General features: G+C 41.5%; 1 protein-coding gene across 6 annotated transcripts in view; it reads left to right on the forward strand.

Moving 5' to 3' along the window:
* Positions 1-27,081, forward strand: part of RARG (retinoic acid receptor gamma) — a 156,146-nt gene that overhangs the window by 95,245 nt on the left and 33,820 nt on the right. Inside the window, exon 1 of one of the 6 annotated variants that reach the window (XM_034419162.3) lies at positions 9,376-10,060. The exons of the other annotated variants lie outside the window; for them this stretch is intronic. Coding sequence (XP_034275053.1) covers positions 9,910-10,060 — 151 coding nt within the window. The 5' untranslated portion in view covers positions 9,376-9,909. Of the gene's footprint in view, positions 1-9,375; positions 10,061-27,081 lie in introns of those variants that run through there. 6 annotated transcript variants of the gene reach the window in all.

Here is a 27,081-nt window from a genome sequence, read left to right on the forward strand (position 1 = left end):
CTGTCTGCCTGCCTCCCTCCCTCTCTCTCTCTCTCTCTCTCTCTCTCTCTCTCTCTCTCTCTCTCTGCAGTAGATTGCCAGGTAGTCAACTATCTCAGGAAAGTGTAGTATCTAAGCTACACCAGGGGTGGGTTCTACTTACCTTTACTACCAGTTCGCATTGTACAACCAGTTCGCTCATGCACAGATTGCTTCTGATGACGTCCGGGTCAGTGGGCGGAGCCTCCCACCGGATTTACTATTGGTTCTATAGAACCTGTCCGAACCGGGGGCAACCCACCACTGAGCTACGCTGATTGACTTCCCATTCATACAGCCATTGGACATGTAACTGTTACATTAGAAGTATCTGGCTTCCAGCCCAGGGTCACTCAGTTGTGTTCATACACAGCATGGATTCAACTTCAAGCATTTATTGCATCTGCTGGGAGGGAGGGGTGTTGAGTATTTATGATGGTATCCAAAAACTGAATTGTACTTGTGCAAACATAGCTACCCAGTCAACTGACCCCAAAACTAGAAGACCAGATACATACTGTAAGATCTCCTTATTGTATTAAGTGGCTAAGTCGTGTGAATATTTCTCCACCTTTAAAACGATGGTTTTGGTTTTTCTTATTGTTTTGGGAAAGGATTACTGTTTATTTCTGCATTAGTGTCTTGGTTTAGTCTCTCTTTTATTTCAGTGTATGCATGCCCACCATTATAATTAGAGTTACAAGGAGCCAATCTACAGCTTAATGCTCCTGTATGTGCTCTAAATGTATCTAGACATTGGTTTGGTCTGATATATCTCTACTAAGTATCCTTCTTTTTCAACCTGGCACCCTCCACATTTATTGGAAAATAACCACCAGAATTCTGGCTGGACATACAAGGATTGCAATCCAACACATCTGGAAGGTGTTGGATTGGGGAGGCTGGATTAAAAGGTGACACCCGGGCCAAGAAGCACCCCTGCCTAAGAATATGGATATCCATAACTAGTCAGAGTAGGCTGCACTGAATTAGATGGAAGTTGGACTGCATTATCCTAAGTCAGCTTTATGTGTTCAGTTTGTGGATCTAATGAAGTAGACTGCTCATCCTTTCACTAATGTATTCAGTACTCATTAACCAGAAGATTGATGCCCTCAAATTATCATTTTGAAGGAAAAAAAAATCTGGACCTCGGGTTGCTGAACTACAATTCCCAAGGTTCTTCACCCGTAGTCAAGCTGTTTCGAGCTTTTTGAAACGATATTACAGCAACATTTGTAGAATCTTCACTCCTGGGATATTGAATAATGGCAGTCTTCTAAAAACCTTAACATCTTTTGCTCTAAAAGGCTTTTTTTTCCCCTGGACCTTTTGATTCTGGATTGTTTCAGGTTTATAATTATGTTTCTTCCTGGTTCATCCAATTTCTGAATGTTTCAAGATGAGTTGCCGTCTTCTAATGGAATTAAGTTACGTTTATTTATTTTTCTCTGACCATTTTGTTGTTAATATTTTTCATGGGCATGTCTTCATGTCCATATGCATATCAAGACAGATTTCCAGGCATCTGAAGAATTGTAGTTCACAATAAGACTGTCTAAAATAGAAAGACTTGTATTTAGTATCTCCTTTTTCAATATAATTCTCCTTCCTTTCTTTATCAGATAATAATAATACATGTTTAATTTTGGCCTGTGAATGGTTCTAATGCAATCAGACGACTTTGTTATGCTTCTTATACTTGAAAAGATACTACTCTATCTAATTTGCGGTTGAGGGTTGGATATATAATTCCACTCCCTTCATTAATTTATGTAGCTGTTGAGGGGCTGTAGTATGTAGGGGGAAATGACATATGGGACTGATCCAAAAGATAACCCTAATCTGGGAAGACTGGTTTGTTGTTGTTTTTTTTAAATTGAAAGTTGCAGGTAAGGGGGGAAAAAAACCCACTAAGAAAATAAAACAAGGGCATTGCAAAGTTAAAGAAGACATTTCAGACCAGACTTTGGTGAAAGATCCTTTTCCCCCTGCCCTCCTTCTCCCTTCTTCCCCTCTGGAGATATGTTTCAATATGGGGGTAATAGGGAAGGGGAGAGAGAGAGAGCAAGGGAAGGAATGCCTTTATATACAGGGACTCCAGCACAGCTCAGCCACAAAGCAGAGCCCGTGCAAAGCAACTTCTGGTTTGAATTAGTGGCAGGCGGGCCAGGCTAATTGGAACCTTTCTGATCTCTGCAGTGCAGCCAGAAGGATGCAAGGAAGAAACCCTCGCCGGGTATGAGTCTCTACTCAGCAACGAAAAGCCACAAGCAGGGGAAAGGGGGAGCAGCTGCAGGGCAGAGTCTTGTGTCAGTACAGGCGGGAGATCTTTTGGGGGGAGTGTGGGGGGGATGCTCCTGTGTGCTCAGGAAAAGTTCCCCGAGTTTATTATTTACTAAGTCAACTGAACCAACTAATGTCCTTTAAAACTAAGGTCTCCCTCCTATCTACACTTCCTCGGTTATTAAGGGTCCAGGAGTGATTCTTGCATGGAGGGAACTTTCTTTTTTTTTTATCTCCTCCCCCCCCCCCCATTCCTTTTAAATATTGGGAGGAGGAGATGATTGAATCTGCAATTTAAAACTATCCATTGTGAATGCTGGCATGCGGTATTAGTTTTGGGGGAAAGCCTAAATGGGGTGCAGAGCAGGGTTTGATTGTATGTGAAAGGGGATTGTAATTCAGCGGGATGCATTCCTCACAGTTGGGAAACGATGGACATAGGAGTTGCACGGGGCAAAGCATGGGGGTAGGGGGTTCCTTCCCACTGCCCCGTCAAAAGACCACCAATTAATCTTATTCATAGATAGTAAGAATCTCAGCCTGTTTTGTGGCAAATCCAGAGGATTCTCTTTCTGGCCTTGATAATGTAGCATGCCGGAACCTTTACATTTGTGCTGTTTTTAAGTCTTTGTAGATCTTTAACTTCCCTCCCTCCCTCCCTGCTCATGGACTACACTCAGTGTACAGAGCATGGGTGGAATGAAAGCTTGAGGGAGAGGAAAAACACTTGAGGTTACTGCTCCACTGTGTATGTGAATACCTTGCATGCAAATCTGAAGCCTTTTGCTGCAAAGGCTAAACGCAACATCGGCAGCTTTTAAGTTGCGTTTAAAAAACAAGGGCTCAAAACGGACTTGTTGCCAAAGCGATGGTGAGGGGACGGGTGGCCGAAGACGGGCATCAGTGGGAGAACTGTGAAGCCGTTTCCGAAGGCTGCAGGACAGAAGGAGCCTGTGGAAAAGCTGAGCCAAAGGAAAAAAAGCAAGGGCCTGCAGAGAAGAGAAGGGAAGGGCTGCCATGGAGCTGGGTCATGTAGAGGTTACTGCACCCAAAGGGGGTTCTTGCGGAGTTCATACCGCTGGCTCGGCTGACGCTCCGCTCGCTCGCTCGGCCTTTGAGCTGGAAGGAAAGGGAGAGGCTGCCGGAGAGGGAGGTGGAACAGCCTGGCCTGGTCTGGCTAACCACTGGCACAGAGCCTAGCCCAACCAACACAGAGAGAGTCCAGATTACCTGGGGGGGCAGAGGGGGTCTGTGTAAACCCAGTTTAGTTAGTGGGGAAAGCTGATGTTGGTTTGTCCAAACTCGGCAAGGGACAAAGGAATTTAAGTTTGGCATAGGGGCTGGGGAGGCAGGGAAGAGGCCTAACTCAGCCAAGACAGAGGGAGGTACAAATGTAGGCCTTCTCCAGCACAACTAGCAAGTGTGTATATATTGGCCCATTTAGTGGAAACAAGACAGAGAGAGGAGGGTGAAAAGATCTTAGCAGCCCCGTGTGTGTGTGTGTGTGTGTGTGTGCGCGCATAAATGAGCCAATTTATTTCAGCCTCTGGGAAGGGGCAGGCTCCACCATGATGGGGCTATTCAGCCATTTGAGAAGCAAAATAAACATTGGCACATTTTACTGAACAATCTCAAGAGATTTACTCTGTCGAAAAGCAGATAGCCAATGAACCGGATGGGGTCAGAGAGTATTGTGGGACAGGTATATGAATATCTCAATTATCCAGGTCATGGCTGTCCCAAAGGTGGGTTTTTTCCCCAAAAGACAAGTGGACTTACTTTCTTGATTTTTTTTTCCTTTGAAAACGTTTTGCTTCTCACCCAACAAGCTTCTTCGGTTCTGGTAGAAGGTTCTTGGATGAGAAGTGAAACGTTTTCAAAGAGAGAAAAAAAAACCCTAGGAAAGTCCAGTTGCCTTTTGGAAAAAGAACCTTTGGGACTATGGTGGGACATAGTCTGGGAATGCCATACCAATTGGGAGCTGTGAGAGCAAGTGCCGCATTGACCACACATTAACTAAAGTGGCCAAAACATGTGTCTCATAGCAGGAGAACATATAAGTGCGTGAAACTGCATCAGGTTGAGAATTGAGCTGCCTTGCTATGCTCAGATTTAGTAGTTGGGTTATTTCATTGCACAACTGATAAATTCCAGAGAGGGAGGTGTGATGACTGACTGACTGACTGATTGACTGATTATGTGCCAGCCACATAGGCTGATTTTCTCCAAGAGGATCTGTCCCCAGGATAATCCTTCAGGTCTCCCAATGATGCATTCATCAACACTGCAACTGATTTTGGACTTGCTGCTGGTCGTCCTTCTTCTTCTCTTTCCTTCCATCTTTTTCAGCATCAGAGTCTTCTCCAGAGAGCTAGATCTCTATAGAATGTATTTAAAGTAAAATAATTGACAGCTGGCTCAGGTTGACCTTATGGACAATTTGACCCAGCCCCACTCCACATTCACTCCTTCAGTGGGATTCATCTCATCAAAATTGAAAGAATCTTAAAGCAATCTTTCACATTCTAAAACAATTTCTATTTTTTCTGTTAAAATGGCCACAGGACCACTATACGTAAATTTCATTATGCTTTCCTCTCTCCCTTTTGGGGAGGTATATTCATGTGTCCAGATCATTCATGATAAGATTCTAGGGATATGACAGTGTTTTATAAGGGAGGGTAGGAAGTATGTGCCCATGGTTATTTATCAGCCAATCAATAACCTCAGAATATTTCCCACTCTCTTCTCAATGAAGATAACCTGGCTACCATGGCTGCCAAATAACTTAGGGCTCCATATTTCTATATTTGCAAATTTATATTTTGGTACAGTGAAACTGAGTTTTGTTCAAGATTATTGCTGAAATTCCCAGATCCATTGAGAGTTCATGCATCTCATTTAACTGCTCAGATAAACTTTCTAAGTTCTTATTCCACATGGTTCTATTTGTCACATCACTTACTTGATAAAGAATGGCATCAAATTTGGAATGAGATTTGTAGAAAAAAAATAAGGGTCAAAGCAAAATATTTGTCCATTGAGGGTCATATTTGTAGACTCAGGGCTGAAAAAAGCTTGGGAGGATGTATTATTAATGATTAATATATGTGACTAACATAAAGCAAGTTTACTTAATTAATTTGCTTCCTTTTACGTGATGAAAAGGCCTTTCAAGAGTCTGCATGCCAAATGTAATAATATTTGGCTCAACAATATTTATTACCATTTTTACAGGTGCTGTGGAGAAAGAGAGATTATGCAGTAAACCATGATGTGGGAATTTGATTTTGGCTTGTGTAAACCAGTTATTGTAGTTTGCAATTCATGGTTTATGGGTCAATATGTTCTATGAACCTAGCTAATTGTGTCATGGCTAACTAAATCATTTATTTGTTTATTTATTGTTTGCTTGTAGTGCCCTGCTGGATTAGGGCTCTGTTCTCACAGTGGCAAAGCAACTGTACAAGGAAGCCCACTATCTCCCACAAATGGCCTTTAGAGGCTGTTATATTTCCCTTGACTTCCATGAATTGGTCCAATTCTTTTTTGAAGCCAGCCATAGCTGGTAGACTGTACCACATCTTGTGGTAACAAATTCCAAACTTTGGTTACAAAAATATTTTCTTTTGTTTGTCCTGTTTCTTCCTTTAGTTGGTTTCACTGGGTAACCTCCAGTACTATATTTTGGGAAGGGGAAAACAGCTTATTCTCCACTTTATAAACACCACACGTTTTTATATACCTCTATTATATCCCCTCTTGTTTGCCCCCTTTCTAGACTACAAAGCTTTAAAAACTAAAAATGTGGCAAGATTTCCTCATAGCGAAGTTGCTTCAGCCCCTTGATCATCTTAGTTGTCCTCCTCCAAACATTTTCTAGCTCTCTTATATCCCTTTTGAGGTACAGTGACAGAAGTGCATACAATATTCCAGATGCACTCTTGCACCGTTGATTTATGTAAGAGCATTATAATATTGGCAACCCTTTTTCAATACTACGTCTTATAGTCCCTAATATGCTGTTGGCCTTTTCCGTGGAACTGGACATATACAGGGTCCACACCTTCAGTCAACTGTTTACCATTCCTCCAAAGTCTCTTTCCTCATCAATCACTGATAACTCTGATCCCAGTAATTGATATAAGGATTTTTGGCACCGATGTTCGCTACGTTACACATGCTCATGTCAAATGACATCTGACATTTTGGTGCCCATTTCTCTGATGGGCTTTTTGCAGTCCCTTATTATTTTTGCCATTCTGAACAATTGAATGTCACCAGCCAATGTGACTATTCCACTCATCTCACCCAGTTCCAGATCATCTATAAATGTCTTGAGAAGCACCAATCCTAGGAAGGCTCCACTAATTCCATCCTTCGTGAGGAAGGTCCATTTACTCCTTGTTTTCTATCCTTTAGCCAATAGTGTATCCACATGAGGATACCCCACACCCCATCTTTTACATGATTGTTAGGCTTACTGAGAAGTCTTGGATTATTATCAAAGACTTTTTGAAAGACTTTTTATACCTCATTACCCTATCTTTCCTCAGATTGGCTTGATGACTTTCCACTGCTGAGGATGGAGTTGAACTCAATCCTCCTCAGTTCTAGTCCATCATCTTATCCATTGTATCACTCTCCCTATAACCACATTGTCCGTAATGCATGAATCCGCCCAAAGAGCTAAATGGCTTTATTGAGAGCAACAGTATTACCTGTGACAGGCAGGTGTTATCTATCAATAGGTGGATGCTCGAGTCACTCATTTTGAAATGTTTCATTTGTTGATTTCTGCATATTAAACTCTGGTCCTATTTGTAGGGACAAATTAGATCCAGAAGGGATTTTGCATGTGAAAAAGTGATTACTCCAATTAGTTCACTTGCCACATGGCCAGATTATACTCTGTGAATATGTACTGCTCCACTACAAAATTTCTTATAGCGATTTGAGAGACTGGCTGGGAAGAGTGGGGGGGGGTGGGGAGACTGTACATCTGAATGTGGTAAAGAATGAATCTGCTCTGTGCTGTGACATGGGAATGTAGCAGTCACATAAATCAATATCACACTGTTTTAGTTCTATTAATTAAATTCAGATTCCTCTGCTGTGCCCAGATATTGTACTCACTGAGTTTTTTTTTTTAAGTGAATAAAACATGCATTTGCAATGTGGAATTATTTATCTCTTTAACTATTCTGATTATGCGTACAAAAGCAGCAAGATATGTTTTGAATTCAGAGTTGGTTTATTTTTTATATATATGCACAAAAGACTAATTATTTGGGTAGCTTTCCAAAATCCCATCCCTTGATTTTGGAATTAAGTGTTGGATTTCAGAACTAAATTCCTGTTCCACATAACTACGTGGACATGGGAAGAGAAGAAGCTGCTTTCTATGCTGTGATTTGGCCATGAGTAATTTATCTGCTGGGGTTCTCCATAATAATTAAGACACAATGAGCAGAATAAACATCATTTCAAGTACTCTGCTGAATGCTCTATTACTGTACTTGCAGTAATCCTATTTAAAAGTTGATTCCAGGGATCCAAAGCTCCTTCCTACAAAGATATTCCAGAACAATTACAGGTAGTCCTTGATTTACAACCACAATGGAGCCCAACATTTCCATTGCTAAGTGAGACAGTGGTTAAGTGAATTCCCCTATTTTATGACCTTTTTTGCCAGTTGTTAAGTGGATCACTGCAGTTGTTAAATTAGTAGCATGGTTGTTAAGTGAATCTGGCTTCCCCATTGACTTTGCTTGTCAGAAGGTCGCAAAAGGGGATCACATGTCACTGGGACACTGCACCCATCATAAATACAAACCAGTTGCCAAGCGTTCGAATTTTGATCATGTGATCAATGTGGGGCTGCTGCAATGCAACAAGAGCCAAGGTGGCGCAGTGGGTAGAGTGCAGTACTGCAGCTACTTCAGCTGACTGCTAGTTCAGCAGATCAGCGGATCAAATCTCACTGGCTCAAGGTTGATTCAGTCTTCCATCCTTCCGAGGTGGGTAAAATGAGGACCCAGATTGTTGGGGGCAATATGCTATTTAGCATACTGTCTTTGGTGTAAGCCGCCCAGAGTCCTCGGAGAGTGGGCGGCATAGAAATACGAATAATAAATAAATAAATAAACGGTCATGTATGAAAAATTGTCATAAGTCATTTTTCTCAGTGCCATTGTAACTTTGAATGGTCATTAAATGAACCATAGTAGGACTACCTGTACCACCTATTCACCATTTTGGGTTGCTGATGGGTTCCCTTGTATTTATTCCATGTGGACTTTAGCGGAGTTTCCTGTATTAATTCTCTGCTCATAACTTTTGCCAAGCTCCTTAGGGGATTATAAAGGAAAGGTACCTATTTTCCCTTCTCACCTTTCAGGGCAGGCTTATGTCTTCTATTCAGCCATTCTCCCGCTGTGAATACAGAAGTGTGAGCCCTTTTTCAGGCGATACATTTTGCTGGCAGAGGCAGGCGTACAAAAAGCAGCTATTTGTAGCAAGGCGACAACTTCCCTGGGATCAACTTTCAAAGTTACTCAACCTTCATCATGGGGGCAGGCAGCACCTCTTCCAGCACAATGGAAATAGGGAGCTAATTTGGGAGGTCAGGCCAGGCTGTATCATGCCGCACTTAATCCCCCGCGCTCTACCTTATCCCCAAATCGGTTTGTTTTATAGGTTTACTGAACTCAGACTAATGATAGGGCCGTCTCCTCTCGGATTATAAAATGCGGTGTGCTCCCTCGGTGGGCGATCTGTCAGCCTTGCCTCCCGAATGCACGCGTGTTTACTCAGCCCTCAATTCCGCGGAACCCTCTTCCGAGTAAATACGCGTATCAGCTGTGGTACGTTTGCTCAAACTTCGCAATCTTCTTCTGCTTGCTGCGTTCTGAGTGCCATCGTGGGTGCGGCTGGGGAAAGAGAAGCGGCAAGAGAAAGGAGGAAAAACAAAATAAACCCAACCAAACCCACACACACACACACACACACATACACACACACGGCCGCCAACAACAGCCCTGCCTACGTGCGCGCGCGCGTTCGCCTATTGTTCCTTGTTGCGCGCTTGCCAAATCACTGTTTGGGCGCGTTTCCTAGGTCCTGCTCGGCGTGTTATGCCCCCGTATGTGACTGTTGTGTGTAGTCAGATTTTGTGCATCCGTCCCACAGGGTCCAGCCCCTTTCGCTCCCAAGCCACGCCCACCAATTGGGGAGTCCTTAGCCGCTTTCGCGGCAAGGTAGCAGCTTCTTCAGCGAGCAAAGCTGGAGAGATCGGAAAGGCTGGACTTCTCAGCTCCCAACTTCACGCGGGACGTGTATTACACGCGGGAGGCAGAGAAGGTGGCGTGTGAGCGCGAGCGGGCTCGTTTGATAGCAGCCCGAGTTATTCCTCCTCTTCCCCCCTCCCGCCGCCTCTCCGGGAGGGAGGGGAACATTTCCTTTTCTTCTTGGATCACCAGCACAAGCTCACTATTAGTAACATCATCATCATCATCATCATCATCACCACCATCCATATTTTCGCCACCGTATCTTCCTTCTCCCTCGCCTATTTTCACTGGAAGCGGATTCCGGAGCGGAAAGATGTACGACTGCATGGAGGCATTCGCCGTCACGCCGCGACAGCTCTACGATGTTACTAACCGGAGCGCTTGCATGCTGCGGAAATCGAGCATCAGTCCGTTTGCCTTGGGCTTGGATCCCTTCGGGTGGCCCCAACCGGCCAGCCTACAATGTAGGTGGATTGTCGCCGATCGGCACTAATGCTTGGTCGTCGTATATGGGGTGGAGTGGAGTGGAGGGAGGGGGGAGGGTAGGAATGAAAGCGATGGGTTCGTTTCCCGAAGAGTGTCGATGCGGGTGGGGTTGTAAATGTAGAGCAGGGCATAGCATAAATCTCCCGTGGGCCTTGAGCACGAGTGGATCTGAGGGGCATCCTGCTAGGGGGCGCTGTTTGCTGCGTAGGCGGAATTGCGTGATGGATTCGATCCTAATTTTCCAACTTTTTGATTTCCTGCTTTGGAACTCCAGAGTTGCAAAAGAGGGGACATTGGCATCGGGGAAGAGGGATAATACGAGGAACCAAGCCATTCCCTCGCTGCCTCCCTCCCCGCAGCCCTCGGTCTTTTGATGGGAGGAGGACATGCCTGATTGTCTCTCGGGAACATTTGTAGCCGCCGCCTTTCTTCGCTTCTGATCTCGGGAGAGAGTTCTCTTTCTCGGCAACTGGGGAATACCTCCAGTTTGTGGCTCTTTCTCTTGACTTGGAAGCTCATTATGAACACCAGATGAGGAGGAAACTTTGAAGTTCCTTTTCAATCCCTCTTTTTTTTTTTTTTTTTTTTAAATAAAGGGCCCGAGTATGCGCGCCTGTGTACAGAGGAACGAACCAGAAAGTATGGGGGAATGAATATCTGGAGAGAGACTATGTTTAATTTGAAAGTTGGAGAGGAACAGGAGGTGATGTTCATCCTTTAAAAGCCAGACAGCTGTGGACTGATTTTAACTTTCGTTCCCCCCCTTTTTTTTGGGGGGGGGGGAAATTGTGATACAATGCGCGCGCCAATGTGCGATCTTGAAATTCGCCTTTCCATTCCACCATCAGATGCAACCAGATCCCAAAGCGGGGCAGACCAGTCAGTGTGGCGTGGCGTGGGGGCAGGGGGAGGCAGATTAGACGAAGCGATGCCTTTATTTTCAGTCGCTCTGGAGAATCTGGAAGTGGAGGCGGCGGTGTCGGAGAGATCTGTCAAACACCCAAGGGTGTCCCCAGCGGATCCTCCTGCGCTCCCTTTTTTTTCCTCTTTGAGCAGCTGCCAAATCGCTTCCCTCCTTGCCCGCTCTCTTCTCTCTCTCTCTCTCTTTTCTCTCTCTGTGTCTTTTTTTCTTGGCACCCATCGCGGGTGTTTACAACTTGGAAAAGCAAAAGTCTTAGATGTATATTTATACACACACACACGCCCAGCGGGTGCAGGCTCGCAGCCGCGTCGCAGGGGAATACCTGGGGATGGAGTTTTTGAGCGTTGAGTTCCTTCTTTCCCTCCCTCCCCCGCGCCCGATGGGAGTTCGCGCCCGCTCCCTCTTAGCTCGCTTTCAAAGCGCTTTCATTTGGAGCGGCCCCACCCCGCCCGGGCTGCCCGAGCGCTGGCTGGGAAATGTGGCGCTTTAACTCTTTCGCTGGCTTGCCGAAAAAAAAAATCAAAACGCTCCTTGGGAGAATTTCGGCTTTAGCCCGGAGCTTTGGAGGAGCAAGAAGACGCTTCCCCGTAAGAAGAGAGGGGAAATAGTAGTGGGACAAAATTGCCTTCGGAAATCGTGGCTCTCCCAACGCTGGAGGCGTCTCACGAGAGATTCGATAAACCGTCTATCAGAAATAGTATAGGTCTCCTGCGAGAGCAGGGGGTTCGGCTAGATGACCTCGAAGGTCCCTTCCAACTGTGTTACAGCTGTTGCTGTTACTGACATGGCAGGGAAACCGCAATTTCGTTAGTGTAGAAAGGTTTGAGTGGGAGAAAGGCCTGTCTGAGATCATTTGAGAACACATACTAATAATAATTCTCCTTTTCCTCTTCCTTTTCCAACTAACCAGACTTAAGTAGTAGGGAGTGCCTCTGGGCATGAGCAGGGTAGGTGTATATTTTTATAGCTTTAAATTTCCTGGCCATAGTTTTGGGGTAAACTTTAATTGGGGTGCCTCCTTATAAATTATAATGCTTTCCTTGTGGTAGCCTGTATGAACTATATGGTATTTAGATACCATCTCTTCAAGCTGTTGCCCTCCAGGTAAACTAGGACTACAACTCCCCTAATCCTTAGCCGTTAGCCATGGTTTGTCTGCTTTGTCCCAATACATCAAGAGGACAATAGGTTGAGGAAAGCTGATTTATGGATTTGGCACCCGCCTACAATTCATATGACTTTTCAAAACATAAAACTGACTTGATTTCTTTCCCGAAGGTTTCATAATTCCTCTTTAGAGTGAAAGAGTGCACATGATCAGAAGAACTAACAATAGCGGTAATGTGGTGATGCAAATACAATGTAGAAAAAAAGGTTTCCTAATGATTTCAGGTCAGCTGGAACTATATGACACAATACTGCCTCTGATGATGACTCCCATAGCAGCTACAAGTACATATGCATCAGAGCATCGTGATGTCACCAATATTGTCTTTGCTAACCAGCATTGTGAACCTGACATTTTTTCCTAGACTTTGCTGCAGACTGAAAGCGGTGCACCTCTGCCTCAGGTCTTATGTTTTCGGGAACACATTTCTAGTACGATGTTTCTGTCTACCTTTTATTTATTTTTATTGATCAGGTTCACAAAATTTTGGAATTTTGTTTTGCAATGAAGTGGGAATTTAGGGAGCAATCAGGAGAAAGCTTTAATGAATGTCAGCAATCACAAATGAACTTATCATACAGGCAGTATACATGCTTGCAAATAAGCATATGCCCTTGGGCAGAGCATCTATTATATATTAAAGAATGTTGATTATATATGTCCCTTCTGGGTTGATGATATGCTGCAATTTAAGTATGAATAAAAGCAACTGAATAGAAGCAACTGAATAAAATCAAATATACAAGGAGGCCTAGTAACTTCACTGAACTTTATAGGATCCTTTTGCTTGAAACATTAGAACTTGATTGCAGAAAATCAGGTCAAATAAATGGCTTCAGAGGAACTGGGAGGATGGTGACTAATCTGTGAGGATAGTATGTAAGTACCATGGGTGTGATTGTGTATAGAATTAGATGGGCCATCCAGAAATCCCAGAGCTGTCAATTAAGGAAATTTACATCAAAAAAATCCTGTAAGATAACAGTGACAAAACATTTCCATATTCTCACTAAGAAAACCATATAGATGTTCTACAAAATCACCAGGGGTTAGCTTGACCTGAGGGAAACTTTTAACACAAAGCCTCAGGAGATGAGAGTCCTAGCTAACCCTGGTTGATCCTGAAAAAACTAAGCAGAGTTGGATCTAGATAATACTTGGATGGGAGACCACCAGGAAATCTGTGGGCTGTAGACTAGTATGAAAAAAAATGTTTCTGAAGAAAGCCACAGCAAATGAATTCATATTCATTTTAATAGAACTACAAAGGTTTTACAAGGATGTGCCCATGTTGTCTGCCTGAGGGAATCTTTACTAGAATCAACCCTTGCAATTGAGCCCCTATATCACTTGTGCAGGTGGTGAGTTGCTTTGAAGGTATCCAATTCAGGAAGTCTTCCTTCTTGTTTTCTTCCTTTACCTAACAAGAGAGCCAGTCCTTTCCCGGGTGTGGGCATTTCTAAGGGAACATATATTTCCAAGTGTGGGACATACTCTGTAGCATCAGGAATGCCATTGCTAAGACAAATGGCTTATATAGCACCCCAGCTGCAAACATTTTACGGCTGGTTATAAATGGCTTGTTTGAAGCTCCACCGAGAAGAGGGTAGGAATTTCCTCAATTTCAGTAATTTAGTCTTTTAAAGCCCTCCAACGACCCCTCCTTCTCAAACTGAGCTAGCTGGCATTTGTGGAGGAGCAGAAGCAGGGACCCTGAGTTGAAGAGAGCAGATGGCTCCTGCCTGGGTTGATGCTGGACACAGTCTGGGCGCTAAAAGTGCTGAGCAGCTACCATTCATGCCTGTGGAGACTATTGAGTAGTCTGACTTTTTTTCAATTTCCTGTCTCCTTATTGGTGGATCAGTGGCAAGATAAGATAGTGGCACAAGATAACTAACCCAGGCTGCATATTCAGGACTGCAGAGATACTCTGTGTATAGAGGGTACTGCTTTGGTACTGGCTAGTCTTAATCTTTGGCATGTTTTAATCCAGAAGAGGAGTAAATTACTTTATCTCTCTGAAAGCATGTTCAGCATCCATTAAAGAGTACAAGTGCCTGTACAAATATCTTTTGAGAGGGATCGTACCCAGATTAGTGCTTATTAGTAATAATTAGTAGTTGAAATAAACTGCATGCCAAAACAATTAGATACAAATACAGTTCTTTTCTTTTCCTGGTGCCATCACTCTGCTGAACACTTAATTTCCACAGTTCTGTCTTCTGTCTTATATTACCTATTTTTATCATTCTCATCTGTTCCACTACCTTCTCCATTGGTATTATTATTGTGATTATTATCCTTTGTTGTTATGATTACTTTGTTGTTTTGCATGTACACTGAGAGCTTCTGCACGGGGACACATTCCTTGTGTGTCCAATCACACTAATCACCACCCCATCCTTTGCCTGTGCTCTGCCCTGCAGACTAAAGCCTAGTAAGAGATGAGACTGAGTAACCATTTCTTAATCTGAATCAAACATGTGGGTGGATTTGTTGCTGTTCTTCTCAATATATAGGCCTCACAGAAATATGCAGCACTCTGAAAGCAGCACCAGTTACATTTTTAACATTGGCTATGTATGCGAAGATATTTTTTGAACAATAGCTTGGAGGGTTTTAAAATCATATCTAATGATGTCTTGCCTATAATATGGTATAAACATAACTACATATCATATGGTAATCTGAAACATGTTGAAAAGGAAACCTATCAGTTTAAAAGTAAAAGAATAGAGATTTAAAATCTTAACCCTAACAACTGAAATCAGTTTAGGTCCACCTTCAAGATTTCATAAGCCGGAATATTATAGCAGAACTGAGGACACACACATATCTGCAAATATGATAGCAAATATTATATAAGGTGAGATCCCTTTGAAGGAGCAAGGCAAATGGAGAATCATGATTTCCTTTGTTATCATACCAGAGCGCCTTGTTGCAGCATCCCAGAGTTGTTTGTATATTTTATACTCTGTACTGAGAGAAATTTTGAAAATAAGAATAAATTTCTTATTTTTTTAATTAAGAAAGTGTTTTAGCAATAGAATCAATCCTCAGCAATCTAGTTTTCATAAATGAGAAAAACAAATTGAAAATTGAAAAAATAGAACATTTTAAAGCCACAATGTACTGAAGGAAATTAAAGGTCGTTGGGAAGGTTCAACTCTAGACTGTGGGGCTCATCTCTGTTTCTTAACCGAGGGAGCCAGCACTGAAGACTTTTCTGTCATCATGTGGCCAGCGTAACTATACACTGAGGTGCACCAAGTGCTGTTATCTTCCCATCGAAGTGGTACCTATTTATCTACTCGCATTTGCATGCTTTTAAACTGCTAGGTGGGCAGGAACTGGGGCAGGTAACGGGAGCTCACCCCATCCCACAATACTTAGGTCTCAAACTGCCAACCTTCTGGTTGACAAGCCCAGCATCTTAACTGTTAAGCCAAAGTATACAGGTTGCACATTGATGGTGCACATCTCATCAAACATTTAATTATCCGGCAGATAAACCTTTCTCTTTAGATCTATTTTACAAGGCCTTTAGATGTGTGCTACCATTTACCTATTCTGACTAAAATGATTGAAAAAATGGTCCAGATCTTTTTTGCCAGTTATGTGGCAGCACCCAGCTGACTTGACTTTCTTAAAATGCTAACTTGGGAGACCACCAAGAACACTTAGGCAACTAAGTTTTTTTTTAAAAAGATTCTGGAATGAGATGATAGTAAAATGCTTCCCTATTGTTTGGAAAAAAAACACCCGCATGGACATACTGCCCGGACACCAGAATTGAGTTCACTTGGAAAGGTAAACTCTTTAATCTGCGATTCACAAACTTTGTGATACCATGATGCATGAATTTATGCGACACTTCCCCTATGAACAGAATTAATGATTTCACCATTTACTTTTAAAAATTAAATTTGAATCTGTGATCATACATCTCAGACTTTGTAGCACTGCAGCCTCACACCGAGATTTGTGCAGGCAAAATAAGAAGCAAAAGCGAGAGCAGGTTTCCCTTGTGTAGGCAAGGCTGATCAGGTTTCTTAGACAAATCGCTAAGGTGCTTATGATCCCCAGGCCATCCAATCCCACTATTTGAGAACCTCCGACTTAATTCTTTGCATTTTTAAAAAATGGGTTTGCAAACCTTCCTGCAATTATTATATTTCTTTGTATAGAGTTGGGGAACTGAATGGAGAAATGGGAATCATATCTTTTTTTTAACGTGTGGAGCTGTGCACTTTGGATAATGTATTCTATGAATTTATCTTGGAATCTCCTTTGTGTAGAGATGGGAAAATTTGGCCTCCATAAGTGGAACAATCCAGAGAGTTTCTCATCCTTGATTCTTTTTGGAATTGCTGAACATCTCCTGCTCCTTCTCCTGAGGGATACTTATATTTTGAGGACAACAAATAGCTATGTGTGATTGGCTTTCATACTGTTTTGTTCCTCTCTAATTGGTTGTTATAGGATAGGAGGGATAAAACACCATACCAGGCAAGGCTGTGCTTTTAAAAATAAATCCCAAACTACAGTTTATTGGCAATATTGTCCTGCTACCCACCTGTAAAATTATTTTTACAGACATATCAAATTAATGACATCCACACAATTATAGTAATATCAAAACAGATATTCAAAAATTATGAACAGAGAAAACAATTAGAAGTCAGTAGTGGGAGACCAAAACAAAATAAATCTAAATTGATTGAATACTACAGCCTACAATCAGCTATCCAGATCATTCAAGATCAAACCAAAATTTGGTCATATCAAAACACATAAATAGAAAGCCTGGGGAAATTCTAACTAGCATAGCAAAATTGCACTCAAACCAGAGAGTTTCAGCATTGAGTTTGAGGGCTCAGTGTATCATTCTGTTGATCTGAAGTAGAGTCTCTTCACAGTACCCTTGAAGATGGGACTAATCATGGTTGGAGAGCTCGAAGTCACAACTGAAATGGTTGTAGCTTTTTCTGAAATGATATTGCCTCTGGAAATGCCAATATCTTCCAGGGGCCCACATTCTCTGGATCCTACTGGTCAGTGTCTATCTCCAGACATATTTCCTTCCTAGTCCATTAAGGCATTTGTTGATCCCTACGTCCCATGGGGGATGCTAAATAGTTTATAAACATAGAAAGATAGATAAACCGAGCATAGAGTTCTCTTTTTTTCTTTGCTGTTCCTGCCTGATTCCTCCAGGCTGCTGATGGTGTGTACAGAAGCTATTTGGAGAGGATTAAGTTCAGGCTAAAATGTGGTGCTGTCCAGGAAATAACAGGCCTGATAAGAGCTTGGCCTGACAACAGCTTGAGGGAGGCTCATGTAAGCTTGAGTGTGGTTTCTGATACTTCTGATAAACAAGGCCTTCTCTCTTCCCCATTCAGCTGGGTGGGCTGGAATTGGGAGTTTGAGTGACAGTGTTATAGATGAGGAATTCTGGGCGAGCATGAATGAGGGTGGAGGGAAAGGAATTCATGGTGCAATCTAGCGGTTCAGGACTTTGAAATTAAGGGGGTTAAATATACCATGGGGTGGGGGTGGGGGAGCACAATAAGATACTGGCAGGGAATTTTTTAAAAATAATACAGATTCTCTAAATGAAGACTCGCCCTGTGCTTGCCTTGCTATGAGAATTAATTAAAACTCTTTGCTCTGTAACTCTTACTACCACTGAGATAGTAAGGTTCAGGGATGGGGTTCTTTAAGTGGATTTTCTTCAAGTAATACATTTGGTGGAGAGGCCTACATTCCTCCTATTTCAGTTGTTTTACTGGACCAGATTACTAAGGCTGAGTGAGCTGGAAAGTCAGCCTAACTGTTTACCAATGTAGTGGTGGGAGGATTTTTCCCCCTGATTTTTCTGTATGGATTAATCCTTGGAGAGAGAAGTTCAAGCAAGAGGCTTGAAAGTGAGTCAAAATTGTTGAGCCTTTGTCCTAACTCTGCTATCCTTTTCTGTGGCAGCCATAGAGAAGCTAATTTTGTGGGTTGTGTGGTTTCCAGCTTGAATGAGTGTATTTATTTAAAAAATGTGCATAGTTGCCCATCTCACCAAATGGGCAACGTATAGCAAGCAGATAGAACAATAAGCATAAAAAATAAAAAATCACACACACACAAAAACACACACACACACACATGACATATAAACCATAGACAATGAGGGATACGAGTAACCAGTTCAACAAAAGAATTGTGATTAATACTTAGATGTTAAATACATTTTTGGCTGAATCCTTTCTCAAATGATTATGTGCTTTTATTTAAACTTTCTGCCAAGCACCTATCTGTCTGTCATATACCTGTTTTCTGAATTTCTCTGCCATTTTGTTCAGATAGGTTTAAGACGGCAGAATCAGTTCCTGAACTGAAAGACAGATTATTTGATATTAGTAAAATCCCTGGCCTCAACAGGTATTAAACCACCTTTTCCAATTCTTCTCCAAACGTTTTGCACTTCAAATCCAGTTACCCCTGTTCATCAGTCATACTAGCTAAGTGCCAGTGACATGACCGGTTGATTATCATTTTGGTAGGGAACAGAGTTGACTGTGTTCAGACTTCACATGAAACCACTCTTTTTTTTGTTTTTGATTAATGTATTATGTGAACCAAGCCAGTAGAGTTTACTTATGAGGCAGAAAAGTGGAATGTGAATTGACATTATCTTCATAATTGTTGCAATAGCAGCAGCAAAAGTAACTACAACCATCATCACAGCTTGTAAACCATGAATTATGGCATTGCATGTAGTGTAAGTTATACAATAAACAATCATTTATGCATGGCTTAGTGTGATTTGTGGAACCAGTCATGTATGAATCCTGTCTGGAATGGACAATGAAAATGAAAAATTTTTTTTTCATGGATTCTAGAAGAATCTCATGATACCTTTTCTGTTCTTTCTAGCAGTCTTTTACTATAATACACCACTTCTTGACCAAAACAGCCAAACTCTGTTAAGAACATGACAAGAACATGGCCTTTTGACTGGTAATGCTGCAATCTTTTCAGTTGGGAGCAATTTTAGCAACCCCAGTTTCAGTCTGTTTCCAATGGGATGCCATCTACAGTATTATTATTATTTTTACTACCCGTCAACTACAAGTGGAATTGCCATTGATTTTCTATTTTGTCCTGTAAAGTTCATCCCTTCTTTATTTTCATTCTGTTGTGTTCCATCCAGACCAAGGTGAAAACTTTGCACTGGGGGTGAGAAGAGCAACAGTCTGCTAAGCAGTCGTTTGAAAAAAAACAAAAACATTTCTTTTAAAACCACATGTATTTAGCTAGCTGTTTGTCAACTTAAACATGATTGGCTATTATTACTACCCATGAAATGTCAAGAAAGAAAATACAGATTTGGAATGTTAAAACTAACAATCGCCAGAAAAGGTTTTCTTTTTCCTTATTTAGTTTTGAACAGTAAGGTTCAAGTATCACAGCAGTATAACAATGATGTGCTTACATAATACGTTAAAAGCATTTTTTTTAAAAAAAGTTGATAATTACAAAGTCAAGGAAATTGTGCTATTTAAAAGCCCAAAGTGAAGAGTTATACAATAATAAGTTATAGTGCTTTTGATTTATAGTTATTGAGCTGTGCATTAAGTTCATTGTTCAATATGTAACTACCCTTGCCAGCCCCTCCTCAAAACAGAAGATAAGAGGATGCTATAAGTATCTATACCAGAGGAAGTTAGATAATCCCTCCCCTCCTCCCCAACAAACAAACCAATTGCCTCCTAATACTGAGAGCACTATTTGTCAGGGGAAGATAGCATCCACAGTACTGGGTTTGGTAGATTATTTGTGGCAACTTAAATTGTTGCAGCATGCATGTTTACAGGTTAGCGGGTAAAAATATTATGAAGCTGGTAGGTATTTTAACGGAGGGACTGAGGTAGATTGATGTACAGACCAAATGTATTAAGATCAAAAGTAAATAAAAAAAAAGGAGTGCATTGTTGTGATGTTTAAACAGAAATAGAACTAACATATCCGTTAGAAATGTCATCCATGAGCATGAAAGTTGATTTTACCATGGCCTTCCACCACCCAGTATTCGTCAGATGTGGTGAGTTACAGTTTTCATCCTTCCCAAATAGCACTGCCATTTCTTGTGGTTCCAGACATCTGGAGGGCACCAGATTAAAGAAAATTTACCAGTTGTTGTTGTTGCAACCTGGCAGCATGTAAATAAGATGCTGTCCAATCCAGATCTTTGCCCATCTACCTTGGTATGGAGGGTTCTGACCAATGACTGTTGTCCAGGATTTCAAAACAGGTATTTTTCCCAACCCTATCTGGAAATGCTGAGAGCCTGTGATTTAGGGGTTCAAAAGATAATGTGTAAAAGAAGGCTTTAATTAATTTACAGTGATTTCAGCCAGGGATGTCCATGTGCAAAGGTAATACATACAACTGTGCTTTTATTTCTGCCCTAACTCCTTTTTCAGGTTTTACTGCTATAGATTACAGCTGCCTTCTTGCTATTTTTAAACTATTTTAATGTGCTTTACATATGTTGACATTAGTTTTAATTGGATGCCGGTGTTTATTATTGTGTACTTATCCTATGTGAAAAGTCCATTTACCAATGCTTTAAATAAATAATCAGACCAGAATGCCTACTTTTGGGGATTTTTGTACTAGTAAATCTTGTTAAACTTGTGTCCAGATCCTCTAGACCTGTAGAGGAATATCATTAGTCTACCTATCAGGGCCTCTCCCTTGGCAAACAGTGCGTCAAATAAGATGGTTTAAGAATCCAAACCTGGTTTGCAAGGAAACACAGAGGGTAACTCTGTGCAGAGTAAGGGAGTTTGCATGTTTTAATGAATCCCAGAAGGAGTGACTCAACTAGCTTCTATCCAGCGAAAGCTATTTTGGGGTAAAGAGATTTTTTTTTTGTTTGTTTCCCTCTGACTTGGACTGAATGAGTACATTGTGCAGAAAAACATTTGCGGTTTGAAAAAAAAATGCAGTGGTACAGAATCCTTCTTTAACGTCTTTCAGCCCAAAGCATAGTAACTTAACGTGTATTCTCAATCTACATAGTACTGAATGAAACTGCTATGCTCGATGACTGTATACCTGAGTCTCATATCTGGAGAACAAAATAATGAGATTTTTTTTGTGGTCCTGCTCCCTTGCTGGCTTCCTACAAAAATCTAGGCAGCTTATTTAGAATCAATTTTGCACCGGGAAATTATAGATAAATAATAAAATCCAGCCCTTGCTGTACAGTGTTATAGCAAACATATTGCATGGCATATCTGTTAATGATTGTCTTCTGATATCTTCAATGAAACAGCATCAGACTATGGTGTAATAAGAACAAAATCTATGAAGATAAATAAATCAGATTTTCGTATAGCAATTTTTTATATTTTTAAATCTCTCAATCTCAAAGCGGATGATCCAGCTGATATTTTTCAGTTCATGTTCCATCTATATACTGTAACTTATACTGTAGAATGGTTATGTTTTGGGTTTTTAATATCTGATGTTGTGTGTATATGTGTGTGTGTGTGTGTGTGTGTGTGTGTGTGTGTGTGTGTGTTTATGAGTCATTGAGTCAGTCTTGTATCCTGACAATTTCCTGGACAAGTTCTTCAGTTTTCTTGGCAAGATTTTAGAAATGGTTTGCCACTTGCCTGTTTCCCAGTGTTGAGAAGAGTGACTGACCCAAAGTCACCCAACTGGCTTTGTGCCTAAGGCAAGGCTAGAACTCCAGTTTCTAGCCTGGTCCCTTAACCACTACATCAAGCTGGGTCAATATGCAATAATACACACTTGGAAAAAGCTGAGGCATGTGTGGTGAATGGAAATAAACTACTGAAATATCTGTTAATTCCCATATCGCACATGTCCACATATGCAAGTGTAGTGTCCACCTGTACATTTAAAATGAATCTGGATTCCTTATCTGTCCAATGAGTTCTCAAACTGTACAATATGAGGTGAAAAAAAACTCCTGACTATCCCACTTTTGGATGTGGATGTAGAAGAGGATAATGTTTATGGATGTACACAGTCCTACTTTAAAAAAAAAAAAATCAAACAAGCCTATGAAACAAAAGCCACATCGCAGTTGAAAAGCTACGCTAAACTTTTTTTGTCTGATGGATGCTCTAATTAACTGCCTGAAGTGAGGTAATTTGTCAATCTCCACAGGGAGGATTTCAGAAAGATGGCTGTCCCATGCAGTCTGACATGAGAGGTGAAATTTGGCCACCTTGCAAAAAATAAAAATAATTCAACAACTCTTCAAGGTTCGGACACACCTCATGCCTTCTGTTGGCTACTGAAATATTAAACATCCTACCATGTCTGATAACCCAACCACAAAAAAGTAGGCTGCCTCTTAGCATTTGCTACCTTTCGCTGTTACCAAGGGCCAGCAGGAGAGAAGAGTCCTGTGGGGCTGCCAGCCATATTTCATGCTGCCTGTCCTGTTTCAGTGAAGGTGCGGTGGCCTCCTGCCCCCTGGGAACGTGCCTGGGTTTGTTCCTTCTGTTGGAGCATCAGATCACTGTCAGTGCAAGGGAATTTATGGCTCGGCTGGCTCTTCCCCTCTGTCCAAGGAGGCGGGAGAGCCCCCGTCCTGCTGGGGAATTTATTTCCTGCCCTTTGCTTCCACCTGTTGCAGAACATGCTCTTGATCTCATTTAATGATGCCTCAGAAGTCTGACGGCCTGCCTTCTTCCAGCAGCCATAGGAGGAATGTTGGGTGGCCTTGGCATTCGTCCTTTGGCTATGGAGTGATCATTTCATGGTGTGTGGCTCTGGGCAGCAAGCTGGGAGCTGTCTAATGAGAAAGGGGAGGTCAGGAAAACAAGAGCGTGTGCCAGGCTCAAAGAAATCAGCAGTCTGTCCCAGACTGACTGGATTGGGGGTGGGGGGGGAGATTTTTCTCCTCCCCAATGGATTTGGTTTTCCCAGCCTGTGGGAAATTTGTACAGAGAAAGGAACAGAGATGGAACATGGGTGCCCTTTTCGCCACTTAGAAAATGGCCAGATGCAAATCAAACATGACACATGCCATTGCTCCTCCTCATGCCTTCCATGTCACAGTTTATTGCACCAAACAGCAAAGAGTTAGGAACTAACCCCCCCCCCCCCCAACATAGCAATTGAACTCCACCAGGGAAATTGTTATGTCTGCGGAATTATTTCTGGTACTTTGTAAAGTCCCACATCCTTGATTATTTTATTTCATTGTTACAGTTTATCCTCTTTCTTTAGAAAACACAAAGCCGCTAACATGGAACTTCTTGTGATTTCCCATCTGTGTCCTCATCTGGACTTCATTTCTGTGTTTGCAGGCCAATATTCTGTTTCTTTCTTAGCCAATCTTTCATAACACAAGCGAGGAACTCTTCCACTTCTATTGTCTGAAGGAACGTGAAGGAGCAGCCTCACTGAAACTGGCAGGCCCATATTGGATAAAGGCCTGCTGAGGACATTTTGCAGGGGGGCAAGATGTAAATGAGAAGAAAAATAGGAAGAAAAATAGGTCACGAATCAAAGCATAAAAGTATTGTTATAAGTGTGGATTTAAATAGTTGTGGTATACTAGATGATCTTAAGTGCAGGCAAAGGATCCAATAGGATATAGTTTATCTGATTGTGTGTGTGTGAAAATATTTGGGATGGCTCATGCCAGCTGTTTTTTCCTGCAAGCAGCTAATCTGCTTTTTTGTTCTGTGAAGTTTTCCTATTTAGGGGCCTTGACGGAATTTTGTGCTGGGGGCACTACCCATAATTAAAAGATGCTAATGTTTTCTGAATGGCTGGGACCAATGCTTCAAAGAACATGGTTCCAGCAAGTGTGTTGACAGGAAATGATAGGGTGGTATGCCTCACCATAATATCTATTCATAAATAAGCCCTTCAGTTTGTGTTATAGGACTTTTGCCTGCAGTTCTTATTTCTGAATAATTTTTGATTATGGGTTCCAGGGCTACAAATGCTCAATGAACAGTGTAGAAAGTCTGATAGCAGAGGAATACATTGTGCTGGATGCCTTCCTTACTTGCCTCGTAGGAATCGCTTGCAAGACTGTATTCTCAGAGGGGAGAATTGGTTATTTAGAAATGAAAAGAAGCAAAGTTTTAAATACAGTTTCTCCTCCCCTTCCACAGTTTGGCTTGAAATCAACCCCAGAAGCAGATTTGATCAGCTTCAATTGGTTTCTATTCTTTATTTCTCAATTTCTCATATCTGTACACGTGTCCAATTTGCTTAAATCATAAAAAGCTGGAGAGAAAGAGAGAAGACAGAAAAGGAAACAGTGATTGTACAGTTCTTCAGTTCTGGCAGGGATGGAGAAAGAATCAAATGATGGAGAAAGAATCAAATGTTTAATTGGTAATAGCCCAATTACCCCCCCCCCCCAAATTTCCTGAATTGCATGCTGAAACCAATGATATTTCTGTTATTGGCCATTCTTCTTGATTGGTATGAGAGCCTCCTGCCAAATGAGGCCCCATATCATTTTATACAATACTACAGGTAGTCCTCAACTTATGATCGCAATTGAGCCCCAAATGCATGTTGTTAAGTGAGAAATTTGTTAGATGACAAATGTTACAACTTTTCTTGCCACATTTGTTAAGTGAATCACTGCAGTTGTTAAATTAGTAACATGGTTATTAAGTGAATCTGGTTTCCCCCATTGACTCTGCTTGTCAGAAGGTTGCAAAAGATGATCACGTGACCCTGGGACACAGCAACGGTCATAAATGTGAGTCCGTTGTCAAGCATCCGAATGTAAATCACCTGACCATGGTCGTAAGTGTGAAAAATAGTCATAAGTCATTTTTTTTCAGTACCGTTGTAACTTCAAACGGTCATTATATGAACTGTTGTAAATGAATCATGTGGTCATTAAGCGAATCTGGCTTCCCCCTATTGACTTTGCTTTTTGGAAGCTCCCTGGGAAGCTCATGAATAGTGATCACATGACCCTGGGACAGTGCAACTGTCACAAATTCATGCCAGTTGCCAAGCAACCAAATTTTGATCAGGTGACCTTGGAGATGCTGCACTTCCAATTGAAGTGCTGTTATCACTTCCGATTGAAGTGCTGTTATCACTTCAAATGGTCACTAAACGAATGGTTGTAAGTCGAGGACTATCTGTGTACAAGATTGCCATTTTAATAAAAATATACATAGACGTCAGTTTCTTCATTTTTCCAACCATTTGTTTTCATTAAAAAAATAATGAAAAAGATAGAATCTCAATTTAATGGGGGTTCGTCATATGAATAGGACCCAATAATCCTGACCAATATTTTTTCCATATAGACTTTTTATTATTTTAAAGTTCTGCTTTGCTCACATAAGGAGAGATCAGCAGCGCAGAAAATCTCACTTTGACAATACAGAATAACTTCATTTTCAGGATGCCCCAATATTTAACAATTCATCCGATCCCTAAGGGCCAATCCACCTAGTGGTATCCATTTATCTTCTTGAAGCAGAGATCTTCATTTTCTTCTAAAAGCAGAATGGGGACAATAAAGCAGGGTATCGACCCTATATCTCTTAGGTGTATTATTGACATTGTGAACACAAAAACTGCAGACAAGTGTTACCTTTTTTGTCTAATCTTAACAGCATTATTTTATTCCTGTACTGTAGATCTATCCATCTTGCGTTATTCCTTTGTACCGTACATGTTTACGTACTGGTACATCAATTTTACCTATTTTATATCTCCTTAGTGATATTATGAAAAGAACCTTTGATGTCTAGTTTAAAGAACTTGAGAAGTTAGGACTGCAGATTATCCTGAGTGATGACAGGGAAAGCCTACTGGGTATGTTTGTGATCTTGCATTCTTTCTCTCTTATTCATCTTTTTAAAAAAAATTCTCACCCACTTTTCCACATACATCCCTGTCTTCTTGGGCTGCTTACAGGTAAATAAAAGCTTCCACTGAGATCTAATCACCTGGCTGGGCCCCCTTTTGTCTGCCTATATCTTCTCTGGCCCTGGGGAGTCAGTCATGCTCTGCTGGAGCCAAGGGAAAAATCTCCCTTACTTCTGTTGTCTTATCTCAAAAGAAGAGGATAATGCAGAGGGTTAAAATCCACAAGCTTTTAATCGTCCCTTCTTCTATGATGCTGATGAGAGGACTCCATGGGGAGGTTGGGATTTCCAGTTGGGAGAGAGTAGAAGGACTAAGCAGGAATTCAGCAGAGGGAAAACCTAACACACCCACCTTCTCTGCCAGAAGGGATTTTGGAGAGAAGAGGCGGGATAATGTTGGAATATAAATCAAAACTGGGAGAATAACTAGAGAGAATCCTGACTGACTTCTAAATGATTGAGCAGTGCCATTTCTGAAAGCACCTGAAAGCATACCTGAATTTGCTGAGGCTCCCAGATGTCAGGCTTTGATGCCTTTTTATGACACCAGCCCCTTTTTTTAATGTTTATAGTCTGAGTTCCAGGTATTTAGAGTACCTTCCAGGCTGCAAAACTACCTGAACATCCAAATTAATTGATCTCTTAAAGCTAATCTTCATAGAGGAAGCAAGTGTTTGCTTTTCAGCCCGAGAAAGATATTGTTAATGCAAGGACTTCATTGGCTACCCCCTTCTTTCTCTTTTGAAATTTTGATTATGTCCTTACACAGTGGGTCCAGTCTGTTTGGTTTAATTACATTTTTGTTGGTCATTCTTCAATCTTGACCTGTTTTTGTTTGTTGCATACTAACATAGCGGCACCTATGAATGCAAATGTTTCTTAGGTGGTCCTGTCTCTTGGGTCTATCTCTGTCTTTCTGTCCCATGTTTAAATCAATTATTTTAAAAAAGGGGAAAAAAAACCCTCCCCAACTCTCTTATTCTATTAGTTTTATTCTGTTATAGTTCT

The sequence above is a fragment of the Pantherophis guttatus genome, chromosome 2, assembly GCF_059756535.1.
Source record: "Pantherophis guttatus breed Tessera chromosome 2, ASM5975653v1, whole genome shotgun sequence".
NCBI classification, from domain to species: domain Eukaryota; kingdom Metazoa; phylum Chordata; class Lepidosauria; order Squamata; family Colubridae; genus Pantherophis; species Pantherophis guttatus.